This window comes from Eschscholzia californica, unplaced genomic scaffold, assembly GCF_041429995.1.
Source record: "Eschscholzia californica isolate CP2 unplaced genomic scaffold, dmEscCali1.0.p SCAF_1, whole genome shotgun sequence".
In the NCBI taxonomy this organism is placed as follows: Eukaryota; Viridiplantae; Streptophyta; class Magnoliopsida; order Ranunculales; family Papaveraceae; genus Eschscholzia; species Eschscholzia californica.
In genome coordinates, this window is record NW_028238198.1 from 387,994 (window position 1) to 401,107 (window position 13,114).

Genomic DNA, 13,114 nt, shown 5'->3' on the forward strand with positions numbered 1-13,114 from the left:
GATTTGGGGTTTTGACTACCATGATATTTATACTTTGATAGTAACCCCTTTAGCTACACAAATTTCACCACTACACTCGCACACGTGGGAAACATTTCCACCACATTTTCTCTCTCTAGCCATTATCGTAACAACAACCATTAAGACATTTATAATGAAGAGTCTACTCCGACTGTCACCAACAAATAATAACCACAAGCATGTTAGAAACCTAATTTTGTACTGTATTGTTTTCGAAATTGTTAGAGTCGCGGTGATTTTATGATATTTTTGGGGGTTTTGATGTATTAGTGATTACTACATTTTATTTTGCTTATCCTTGGAAAATCTTACTCTTTTATTCAATTGATAACAAGTAGTATAACACAACCGAAAGAAAAAAAAAAGGGTTATTTTGCGAAAGGGGCGTAGATAAGTACCGGGTTTTGCGAAAGGGACATGACTATTTGTTATTTTGCGAAGGGGTCGTGGACTAACATTGACTGTTAAATAAATGTTAAATTTAACATCTCATTACATGAATAATTAACATTTTTCATCTTCTTCTTTTTTTTCTTTCTTCCACCTTTGATTTTCATCGGAAATTAAAAGAGGTGTTGTCGCTTGAGTTTTACAAAGAGATTGTGCCGACTAGAGAAGAGTTTAGGGTTTTTTTCGTCAGTTTTTTGGTCTTTTTTTTAATTCTTTTTTTTTTTTACGAATCCTCATCACACTTCTTAAATTCTTTTTACTTTCTAACTCTTTAAATTGAGTAGACAAAATAAAGTTTAGATTTATATTCATGTGCTTTTAGATTTTTTTTTCTCTCTTGTTTATGCCGGAGTTGAAATTTTGCTTCCTTTTTTTATATTTCACATAAATATATTTTGATTATATCATTTATTCATCATGTATTAGATTATGAAATTCATTATTTAAATATGTAATGCTAGAAAATCTAGAAAAATAATGTTTTTCAAGGTGGATATCTTATTTTTCACCTTTGCGAATTTAGTGTCAAAATCGCATAAATTTCTTAAATGTAACAATATATTTTTTTAAGTAATGGATTTAGATTAACGGTGTTAGAACTTAACTGGTCAACACTAGTCCACGACCCTTTTGCAAAAAAATAAAAGGTCATGCCCCTTTCGCAAAACCCGGTACTTATGTATGACCCTTTCGCAAAATAACCCAAAAAAAAAATAAGAAGAGTTAATTCCAACAAAGTGAAAAGAACTCTCTCTCTCTCTAGAAATTTGTAATCGTTTTCGAGCAAATCTTCGGATCTTCGTTGCTTTTCCGGCGAAGGGTCTTCCCTTCGCCGGATTCTTTTCTTTCATGTTTAGATCCAATAAACAGATCTCCGCTCTGTTGAAAACATATTCCATCTAAAGAGAATGGGAAAACCTAATCTGCATCATCTCCTAAACAACCGTTCTCTCATCCCGTAACTTCTCTCTTCGACCAGCACGCTAAATTCAATCTCGAAATTAAAGAACAAGGAGAAACTTGAAAGTAAGGATACAAAAATGGGTTTGTTTTCGTCAATATTTCTTATCCTCGTCAACTTCTAGCAAGTTTAAGGTAGATGAAACTAGGTTTTTGTTTCATCAACCTGTAGTACCTATTATCATTGTTTCAAAATTCGTTTCATCTGAAGTTTTCGTCTGAATCATCATCGCTTACCTTAAAACTGGGTTTGGTTTCATCATCAGATTTTGGGTGGTGGTACCTATTAGATTTACAATTTTAAGAAAGAGTGATAAAGAGAATGAATGAATGAATGAATGAAGATACTTCAGAGAGAGTGATAAAGAGATTTCTGGTGATGACGACGGTTTTCCGGTGGCAGTTTTTTCTGTAACGGGGACAGGTTTCAGTTGTTTGAATGTCTCAGATATTTTAAGATTTTCAAATATCCAAATTTGAATGCCTCAGACATTTCGAGATTCTCAAATGTCTGAATTTGAATGTCCCAGACATTACAGAATCCTCAAATGTCAACAAATGTGTCAGCCCACTACCCTTACCCTTAGTGGACTAAAAGTCTAAAAGAGAGTGGGTTTGAGACCATGCAAATAATCACACTAGTGACTCGTAGATGAATAAGGGTAAGTTTTTTTACATAAATGTGGCAGTGCAGTAGCTAGGGGTTCTCTTAGGGTTTATAAATGTGACAAATAATAGACCAACTATAGGGTACGATCCGTACTAGCCCTATTTAAAGCCTAGCACCAGTTGTTTGTCTTGGCTCTCAATTTCACACCCATAATTACTGTGGGGGTAAATTTAATTTAATGCTTCTATACACAAAGTACATGTACAGTTTACAATGATGATTTTGCATTCGTGTGCTTTGATTCTTCCAAAATAATAAATATACTCAAATACCATTTCTGACTTGGTAAATGTACCCTTTACCCATTCTAGTACAAATTCACACCCTAAATACGCCACTTTAGAGGAAGTATGCTTGGTGGGTCGACACTAAAAATAATCCAAACGGTTTTTCTTCCTAATCTAAAGAGAAATTTAGAGCATCTTCAATTGGACACTCAAACTCTAACACTTCGCCACATATAATTTTTCAGAATTTTTGTTAAAAAGACCTCTCCAACGGGACACTCTAACACTTCGAGTGTCTCCTTGAGAGCATCTCTAATAGGACACTCTAACAAAAACTCTAAAGGCTAGTTGTCAAGTGTCAAATAAAGATTCTCTTTCCTATATGTCAATGTAGAGAGACTCTAAATTTTTTGGTTTTTTCGGTTTTGGCTCCAGCCGAAGCCGAACCGAGAAGCGGCGATTTGATTAAATCATTGGCCAAAGCCGAGCCGATCATTCGGTCGCTCGATATAGTTCGGTCTGGTTTGGTTCGGCTCAGTTGAGTTTGGTTGATCGGTTTAACCGAGCACAATTTAGAGAAAATGTTAAAGTAATGTTACTCATTTCATTGCATAAAGATTAAATTTCTTATTCTTGATTAAGGTTTTTTTTTTCATTTTTTCTGTTTTAGTTTAATCTTTTTTAACTTTATTAAATTATTATTAATTTAGATTAACAAGGATAATTCAGAACTCAGTACTAAAATTTAGTATTTCTTACTCGCTAACCTTTATATATGATATTTTATTGATAAACCCATAAGGATTCGGTCGGTTCGGCTTGGGCGATTTCTAGATACCCAAGCCGAAGCCAAACCAAACTGATTTGGATTTATCAGTTTACCGATCGAATCGAATCGAACAGTGATCGCTCCGACCCAAAAACCGGTCCGACTTGATTTGGTTCTGTTTTTGCTCACTGTCATGAGCTCTGTTCCCATTCTCAAATGGAGTGTTAAAGCAACTGGAGAATTTAATCATTTAAAATTAGTGGTTTTGTGCTCCAATATCTGTGACCTCCAAGGCTCCAAATAGGAATGGCCCTTTTTTGAAAATCAGCTGTTAGTGAGCTCCAAGGGTTGAGTCCAATCTGGTCCCCCTCAATGAGATCAAATCAATCCACATTTCGATTTCAAAATTTCCCGATCAACTCTACTGTCACAGTCATTTGACCAAATTGTGTATTTAATTTGCGAATTTGAGCTGCACGTCCTTTATTATTTGGGTGCCTCTAAAGGCGCTTGCGGTATGTCTATGTTGGTACTCCTACTGACTTCAAAATGAGCAGTCTGAGTTCAACGAATTGAAGTAGTCCAAGGACTCCAGAGTGGCCCGAGGCTGTGTTATTCAAGCCTGACACAGACTAAATCCGTCTAAGGGCCCTTGGATCATTGCCCCAACCGGGAGAGGCGTGGCGAGGAAAATATGCCAAAAGTAATTTTACTAATAAACATTAAATTATAGTCGACCACCTCCTCCTAAGAGTATATTGGAAAAAGTTGGATCTTATTTTTAATGAAAACTTAGAAATAAAACAAAAAGAGGAAAAATCATATTAGCACCCCAAAATTAGTTGGGGTAAACTGGGAAGGAGACATGATACATATTCCAAACACATATACCAAAACTAAAGATTAGACTAGTGTTGATAAGATTGAACTCATAGTTAGCTCTTTGCCACATATTTCTTTACTCTGTTTTTTTCTTTTCGTTTTCAGAATTTCATTCATCTGTAATGTAATACGAAGATATTAATTTATTTTCTACGAAAATTTCAAATTCAATTTTAGGGTTTAATATTTACTATTTTTTGTCCTTCCACCTATGTGATACATTGTGTTTACAACACGTGAAAGGGTACCAAAAAAACTTCCTTTAAATTATTACGTATAAACAAGCTATAGTAGTAATAAAAAAACAGAGGTAGTGAAAAAAAAAGAAAGAAGTTGTTCTAACTTTTCCAACATTAGATCACCATATGTCAATAAACATTTATGTCTAACTTCATTGACATTATTGGTTTTTTGATTCCTTGGCATTTAATGTAGACTTGGTGAGTACCTTATTCACTAGTATGTAATTTCAAATTTTTGCACTGTTTTTGGATGGACAAGACAAAAGCTTCCCTATACTCTAGGTCTCTTTTTTATTAATATCTCTCCTCCATAACTGGCTCCTTCTCCATTTATTGCAATTTGAGAATGACACAAGTAAATTCATACTCCATAAAAGACTATCTTTAGCTCTTCTTCTTTTTTTTTCGCCCTAATTAGTTTAGGGTTTTGATTAGCATTGAAGTTGTATACTCCATAGTTTTTTAATAAGCCCAACTTCAAGTTTATATAGTATCTGTCAAGAATTTTTTTCTTTTGGAGTTAATACCTTGTTTAAATGTGCAAAACAAAAGATGAAAAAAATGTAATTATATTGTCAAAAATTTTATTCTGCTCGACTCTCAAGTCAGTAAAATCTTGACCGGATCAAGTAGCAGATTTCAGAGAGAAACAATTGTATCCGTCGGATTCGGTACAAGACAAGGAAATAAGACCGAAGTTGATGAACTTGAAGGGCGGGTTGCCTAAACCCTAAAAACCCTAACTCAATTTGTTTTGGTGATTCGATTTTCCAGAGAATTAATCTGGTAGTGGCTGGCGGGTGATCTTCTTCCTAAGAATGCCCCATTCCTATGCATCTCGCTGGTCAATTTGTTATTCAGGTATATATAAACCCCCCCTCCCTATCAGATTAAATACTACATGATTTAGTTATACACTTCATTTACGCTTCTATGCTAGTTTTTAATTTGAAATGCTAAATTAGGGTTCCTGATTCATGAAACTTTAAGAATCAAATTCAGGAATGCAAGAACTTGATACTGTTTGATTGTAATTCAAGAACGAATTAGAAATGGGTGGGTGGTCTTGATAAAACAATTCTGGATCATGCTCTTCCCCAAATTCACATTCTTGTAAAACTTCCTCAATTCCATCAGATAGCCCCAAAACCCTTTGATTTAACAGTAAAGTTTCAAGTGTAATAATGTGTAAGAAATTTAAGGTGGTAGTGTGTAATAGTCCCACATTGCTCTCAAGAGTGTCCAGAGACTGGGCTATATGTGTAAGCTCAAGCTTAATAAGTACCGAGGCCTTTTAGGTAGGCTTGTGGTGCCTTCGCCGAGGACAAAATCCCGTACCTGTGTGAGGTGGTTAAAGCGGGGACAATATCGGCAACTGCTAAGGCTTGGGGCGTTACAAGTGGTATCAGAGCCGAGGACGGCTCTTCGCTGAGGGTGGGGGATTGTAATAGTCCCACATTGCTCACAAGAGTGTCCAGAGACTGGGCTATATGTGTAAGCTCAAGCTTAGTTAGTAAGTACCGAGGCCTTTTGGGTAGGCTTGTGGTGCCTTCGCCGAGAACAAAACCCCGTACCCGTGTGGGCTTGGGTGGTTAAAGCGGGGACAATATCGGCAACTGCTAAGGCTTGGGGCGTTACAAAGTGGTATCAGAGCCGAGGACGGCTCTTCGCTGAGGGTGGGGGATTATAATAGTCCCACATTGCTCACAAGAGTGTCCAGAGACTGGGCTATATGTGTAAGCTCAAGCTAAGTACCGAGGCCTTTTGGGTAGGCTTGTGGTGCCTTCGCCAAGGACAAAACCCCGTACCTGTGTGAGGTGGACAATATCGGCAACTGCTAAGGCTTGGGGCGTTACATAGTGACGCCCCAAATCCTAACAGTTATGATATTATGTCCTCTTTAGACACCTCCTTACACAGGCACATATTGTGTCCGCTTTAGACATCCACACACAGGCACGGAGTTTTATTCTTGGCGAAGGCTCCACGAGCCCCCCAAATTACCTCGACACTTACTCACCTTGAGGTAGCCCAGGCTCCGGACACTCTCGCGAGTGATATGAGACTGTCATGGGTAGTTTGGTAGAAATTTTATGATATAATCATCTTGTGAATTTGCATCTTAATATATAGATTGAAATGTGATGATTGGGTTAGTTCATCCTGGCACTAAGATGATAACACAAGATTAGGATTCATTATTATTTGAGTATGAAAACAAAACAAAACAAAACAAAGATCTTTGGGTATGACACTGATAATTTGATGATCTTTTGGTCTTCTTATTCAGCTTTGATATTTGATGGTGATTGAATGGGATCAGGATAAAGGAAGTTCTTGGCTCCAGTCACATCCAATACCTTCTTGTTCAGTGCTTCCCTTTGAGATATTCCAGGACCAGTTAGAAGAAACATGGAAGACAACAAATCCAACAATTCAGGGCAAAACACTCTCCACAGGTAAGTCACTCTGAACCAGGGTGGCTCTGTTACATATCTATCTCCTCTCTTCACACTATTCACTAATCCTTTTGCACATTCAACTACACTAAAAACTGGGGTTGGCCCCATTTGAACCTGCAACCCAATTTTTAAATTCAAGTAGTTAATACCCCTCATTTGAGGAAATGGAAACTGAGGGTGGTGCTTGTTTCTTTTAAATTTATAGCTCTATTTGGGTCGGACATAAGTTAAGTGTTGAATTACGAGCCGGTTGTGTTTGTGTGAGATAAGTCAAATTCAGACGGAGTCCGGTCGAGACAATGGGAAAAAACGCAAATAGCACAATAAGTTGAGTGATAGAGTCAATCTTACTAACATCTCGTATTTCTTGATCAACTTCCATTTCCCCTTCATTACTCAAAAACTTGCCTTTGGTTAGCTCTGATTCAATTAGCCCTGGAGTTGCTATTGTGATTTTGATATCAGACCCAAATTCTGCTCTCAATGAGTCAAAGAAGTTTATAATAGCAGCTTTGCTTGCCTATCAAAAACCAACCCATAAAATCATTTAAACTTTAACCAGAACATAAAGGTTTAAAGAACTTAATTTGCAGAGTTTTTTTTTTTTGCAAGTATGACCCAGAATTTGACTCGAGCCGGATATCGAACTGTTTGTTTGTTCCAACATGATGTCTGACTCGCCTGAATGGATGATTTGGGTTGATTCGATGATTCAGATTTAAGCTCAGACAATGAGAATAGAAAATAAACACCACTTAAGATAGAGAAAATTTACAGTAGCCGACTCAGACAGTGAGAACAGAAAATGAACACCACTTAAGATAGAGAAACTTTACAGCATAGAAGGTCATTCTAGGAACAGCCAACCATCCACCAGCAGAAGCAATCACTAGGATCTTGCCTTTGTTCTTCCTAAGGTAAGGAGCTGCAAAGTAAGTTGGATAAACTGCTCCCCAGAAATTTGTATCCTGATGTCAAGATCATCATGAACTCACATTAGCATCAAAATTCATCATTGATTAGTTTTGTTAAGTTTGTGTCCACCAACTCAAAACCAATTGGCAATGGATGGAGAGGACCTAAACATTTTATTTTTGGTTATTAGAACGCTCTTTCTCTCATGTGAGACTATTCTCACACGCCCTCTCGCGCGTGGAGTTCTTTGAGCCTAACACGTGTTTTTCTTTTCTTGTCCGGTGACTTGGAGCACGTCTGACTTTTAAACCTATGACATGTTGAGCTAACCCTGATATCATGTTAAGTTTGTTGTCATCCAACTCAAAACCAATTGACAATGAGCGAAGAGCTGGAGAGGACTTAAGCATTATATTCATTCTTGGTTGCTAGATCGCTCACTCATTGTATTCTTGGTTGCTAGATCACTCTTCTCTCAACGGAGACTATTCTCACAAGTTTTACTATTATTATTATCATTACCATTATTGGTGCAAATCTATTGACTTGTTGGGAATCTTCAAACATACAGGCAGCAGAAATCCCAGCATTGTTCACCAGATGATCCACTGCAAGAAACAGAAGATCTCATCTATAAAATTATCAGTTAAAATCAAATTAAGGGTCTTATAAAAATGAAAGTTTGTGGGTAAATTTTACATCTTCCAAAGTGATTAATGGCTTCATCAACAAAACGCTTGCAGTCATCAACTTTAGTAACATCAGCCTTGACAACAAGAACATCAGGAGAACCATAATCACGAGCTGCTATATCTGCAACTTCTTGTAGGAGTTTCTCTCTCCTTGCAACAAGAACCAGGTTAGCTCCATTCTTTGCGTATTCATAAGCAAGTTGCTGTGAGACAATTGATCAAAACTAGATAAGTAATTAAATTTTGAAAATGGGTAGCTAAATTTTGATCAAAACTTACCTTGCCAATCCCAGATGAAGCACCAGTTATGAGTACAACTTTTCCAGCAAGGTTTTCAGGGAAAAGGTAGTTGAAGAGGGAAAGTATTGATTTGAACAAGTAGAATGGTGGTAAGAAGAATAAGAGGGTGATTAAGCTGGTTGGTGGTGCAACTATGTTCAAGAAATTGTGTATCAAATCCATGGCAGACAGAGCAATGTTTTTGGGATTATTAAGACATCAATCCAAATCATATATATATATATAGTTGTATAGAGAGAGAAGAGAGATAAGTGTTGCATGGATACGTTAAGACACGTAGTGGTAGAGAAGAAATGTGTCAACTACCTGCAGAAAGATAGCCAATATCTGGTGCTATTTGTGACGGCGCTCCAGGATTGGATGATGATGTACTCTTCTTGTATTTTGTTTACCAAAAACTGCACAAAAGGAGGTTGTGTTGTGTGTCAACACTCAAGAGACTGGCCGGTGTATGTTGATTGGATAACAATAGATGTGCTTGAGACTGTCTCAAGGGTAACTAAATGTGTACACATTTAATTCAAAACTAGTTTTTTTTTTTTTTTTTGTTAAGAGAATTCAAAACTAGTTAGTAATGTAAAAGATTTAGATATGATATCCTTCCTTATTAGAATCTTTTCTTTCTGGTGAAATCATTTTTGCACGTAGATCAGGTTCTTTTGAGTTTAGCATGTATTTTTTTTTTTATACGATAGGAGAGGAGTGATGTGGGGGAGTGTAACCTTTGGACCTATCATTTAAAGGCGTTTAATTTATAGACGGTAAACCCAAAATTATTTTTTCCTTTCTAAGTCTTCAAAAGTTGCAAATTGAATGGTAGAAATGTGATCAAATAAATCAAAGTCTTTATATTTCAAAATATTCCTTCCTTTTGAGATTCTTTTACAAACTACTATCTATTTTGAACTTTTGGGGAATTTGGGTGCTTGAATTCATAAAGTGTAACCCTTGGATGTTAAGCAAAATCAAGTTTGAAAGGTCTCTCCTTCAACAAAAAAAAAAAAAAAGTTTGAAAGGTCTCTAAACAAAACTAGTAACCCTTCCCTACCCACTCAAATTAAAGAAAACCCCCTGCTGTTTTTTCATCATTTCAAGAACAAGACTTGTAATTTGTAGCCATGGAAATTGAATTTTATATACAACATTACAACATAGAAATTTTGATATATATATAGAGAGAGAGAGAGATTGTTTTGTGGAAGACCTTGTATCTATAATCACTTCACTACAAAGATATCTCTCTACATTAATCCTAAGACTAAACTATATTGGGTTTCTTCTTCTCCCATCTTAATAAACACTAGTAGTAGTAGTAGTACTAGAAACAAGTAATCCAGCTTCAACCATCCTTTGCCTTTTCATTTTTGAAATAAATTCTTCAACTCTTCTGTTCAACTCCTCTGCTGGTAAACCCTCTTCTTCTTCTTCACCTTCAATGCCTTCTTCTTCTGATGCCACTAACTCCATTTCTCTCTCTTCTTCACTCTTAATGGTTTCCATCTTCACTTTCTCTTCAATCAAATCTGCTGACTCCAATTTCACCTCCTTTTCAACTACTAGATCACTAATGGGGATTGTCTGATATGTTTTACTCCTCTTTATACATTCGTCGTAAAGTTCAGTAACGGGTGACGTCTTCGAGCTAACAAACTTGGATTCTCCAATGAGGAAGACAACAATGGCATTGCAAACTATGAACAAGCATTTTGGGTTGAACAAAAGAGTCTTTAAATTTGGGAGAGAAACAAAGATAAAGACATTAATGGATGTCTTTAAAGAAGGATACCATAGAGGACTAGAACAAAAACAGATCAAACTGCAAGTCATAGCTATGGAAGAGTAAAATGAGAAATTGTTGAGAAATTGATTCTCCTGTTGTCGGTACTTGTTCATGGTCTTAGTAGAATTGGGTATTCTAGTTGATTCCATTTGAAACAAAGGAAAATTTGAGATGAAAATTTTGAAGATGATTAGAGAAATATAGGAAGGATTGAGTTCTATACTTTTCTCTGAATTGACATAGAGTAAATGCAAGAGATCACTACTTATATATAGTGGTGGTGAGAGAGTGAGAGAGAGATTCAGGAGGAGATGCTGTTTTCCTTCTTTCTTTATTCAAATGTGTCTTTTTGATTAAAGCTAGGAGGATTTCATGGTGTTAATTTGATTCTGATTCTTCTACATTTCTACTATTTTAATTTTTGGTTTTGAATTGTCCACCTTGAAACATTATGTTAGATAACATACCACTTAAGCTGCCTCTAATTAGTTTTGAGTTCGATGAAAATACTGATAAATTTCATTTTACAAAAAGAACATCTAACTTGGGCTAATACATTTCAATATTTAATCTGAAAATGAGCTGTAACCATAGTGATCAAAATCTTTTGTTATCTTTAAAACTAATGTCACGAAGACAAGATCACATCTCTCCGTACATAAAACTAATTATAAAAAGACATGTAGAGCAAATATTTGATCAAGTATGTCGAAATGTAACCTTGTTTCACGACAACAGAACGACATGTATACATCTTGTACACGGATATGTGACATTATGTAACTTCGGGTGTCCTTCCCAAAGCAATTATATGAATAAATTTAGTAATTAAATGTGTAATAATAATAATACTATATTTTATTATGTGTGTGTAGTATGTGAAAGGATTAATTAGCCTTTCAATGATATTCAAGACTAATGATCGATCAAAGACAAGAAGAAGAAGCAAACCGAAATGTGTTTAGAGAATAGAAGTTCTCTGTGTATTTCATTGATTGTATAGGTGGGTATTTATAGATACATGATTAGGGTTATCTAGTTTAGTTGTTACACATGAAATATACATAAAATCATAACAAACCATAACAGCTTGGACTAATTCAAACTAATTCAAATTGGATTCTTCATGATCTTCTCTTGATCTTCTCGGCTGGGACATGGTGATGTGGCCGTGTGGTGTGTGTGTCCCGTAATACTCCCCCTCAAGTTGGAGCAGGAATAGTAATGATGCCCAACTTGCCAAGTATCCGTTGAAAAACGTCAGCACCAAGTGGTTTGGTAAAGATGTCTGCAAGTTGATCTGTTGTGCGTATAAAATGAGGGGAAATGACATTTGTCTTGATCTTCTCACGAACGAAGTGGCAATCGATCTCAATGTGTTTAGTCCGTTCGTGAAAGACTGGATTATCAGCAATATGTAGGGCAGCTCGATTATCACAATAGACAGACATTGGAGCGGAATGATTAATTCCTAAATCTCGGAGTAGATATTTTAACCATTGTAATTCACAGGTAAGATTGGCGAGGGCGCGATATTCTGCCTCGGCAGAAGATTTGGCAACCGTCTGTTGCTTCTTTGACTTCCAAGACAGAGGGCTTGAACCGAGCATGGTGAAGTAGCCGGTGGTGGAACGTCTGGTGGTAGGACAACCTGCCCAGTCAGAATCACAATATCCAGAGATGTGCAGAGAACTGTTAGCGGATAAAAAAATTCCATGGCCTATGGTGCCTTTCAGGTAACGGAGGATGCGATGGGCTGCATCAAGATGAGTAGCTGTAGGAGTTTGTAGAAACTGACTGAGATTGTTTACTGCAAAACTAATGTCTGGCCGTGTGACAGTGAGGTATAGTAAACGACCAATTAAGCGACGATAGATGGACGGGTCAGATAAAGGTTCACCTTCAGTGGGACTGAGGCGAAGTTTCTGTTCCATCGGAAAAGATGAGGGGCGACAAGCAGTTAAACCTGAATCTTTGATGATGTCGAGAGCATATTTTCTTTGACATAGAAAGATTCCTTGAGAGGAACGTGAAACTTCAATACCAAGGAAGTATTGTAGACGACCTAAGTCTTTAAGAGAGAAAGTGTGATCGAGAAATAGTTTGAGGTTGGAGATAGCTGAATCATCAGTGTCAGTGATGATGATGTCATCGACATATACAAGTACATACAGAGAGGAAGATTTGGTGTGAAGCGTAAAAAGAGAATAATCAGAACAAGATTGACTAAATCCTCTGTTAATGAGAACGGAGGAAAATTTCGAAAACCACTGACGGGAAGCCTGTTTGAGACCATATAGTGATTTTTGAAGGCGACAAACTTTGGACTCCCCTGGTGCAGAGAATCCCGGGGGAAGTTTCATGAAAACTTCTTCATCAAGGTCACCTTGGAGAAAGGCGTTATTGACGTCGAGTTGATGAAGAGACCATCCTTTAATGGCAGCAAGAGAGAGAAGGACTCGAACTGTGACTAATTTCGCAACTGGAGCGAATGTATCGTGAAAATCGAGTCCCTCAATTTGGGTATAACCCTTTGCAACTAGACGGGCCTTGTAACGTTCAATGGAACCGTCAGAACGAAACTTGGTCTTAAAAATCCATTTGCAGCCAATGGGACGTTTACCAGGTGGTAAATCAACCACGGTCCATGTATTGTTTGATTCCAAAGCCATGATTTCTTTGGACATAGCGGCACGCCAGTGAGCAGACTTAACTGCTTGAGAATATGAAGAAGGTTCAGATGT

General features: G+C 36.9%; 1 protein-coding gene and 1 long non-coding RNA gene across 5 annotated transcripts; one reads left to right on the plus strand and one right to left on the minus strand.

The window, feature by feature from the left end:
* Positions 1–4,757: 4,757 nt before the first annotated feature.
* LOC147562833 (uncharacterized) lies at positions 4,758–9,449 on the plus strand. Of its 4 annotated transcripts, XR_015239750.1 has the most exons (6): positions 4,960–4,978; positions 5,012–5,082; positions 6,512–6,680; positions 8,170–8,457; positions 8,584–9,119; positions 9,159–9,222. It is a non-coding gene; the product is annotated as an uncharacterized LOC147562833 (long non-coding RNA). The 4 variants fall into 4 exon arrangements; XR_015239746.1 differs by lacking the exon at positions 9,159–9,222 and adding an exon at positions 9,411–9,449 and having other exon boundaries at positions 4,758–5,082; positions 8,584–9,095; XR_015239747.1 differs by lacking the exon at positions 9,159–9,222 and adding an exon at positions 9,411–9,449 and having other exon boundaries at positions 4,758–5,082; positions 8,584–9,012.
* LOC147562834 (11-beta-hydroxysteroid dehydrogenase A-like) lies at positions 6,384–8,752 on the minus strand. Its single transcript, XM_086673384.1, has 6 exons — positions 8,570–8,752; positions 8,298–8,493; positions 8,121–8,206; positions 7,520–7,651; positions 7,039–7,203; positions 6,384–6,797 (listed from the first exon to the last, which is right to left on the minus strand). The coding sequence occupies exons 1-6, from the start codon at positions 8,750–8,752 to the stop codon at positions 6,504–6,506; spliced, it is 1,056 nt and encodes a 351-aa protein (XP_086529510.1). The 3' UTR covers positions 6,384–6,503.
* Positions 9,450–13,114: the final 3,665 nt, after the last annotated feature.

Bases quoted from the DNA above. Each gene is read 5' to 3' on its own strand.
- LOC147562834 (XM_086673384.1), bottom strand. From the start codon at position 8,752: ATGGATTTGATACACAATTTCTTGAACATAGTTGCACCACCAACCAGC. The intron at 8,494-8,569 runs GTAAGTTTTGAT...ATTGTCTCACAG, and splicing joins CTTCATCTGGGATTGGCAAG to CAACTTGCTTATGAATACGC. The intron at 6,798-7,038 runs GTTAGTAAGATT...ATTGGGTTGCAG, and splicing joins TTGATCAAGAAATACGAGAT to GTTCAAATGGGGCCAACCCC.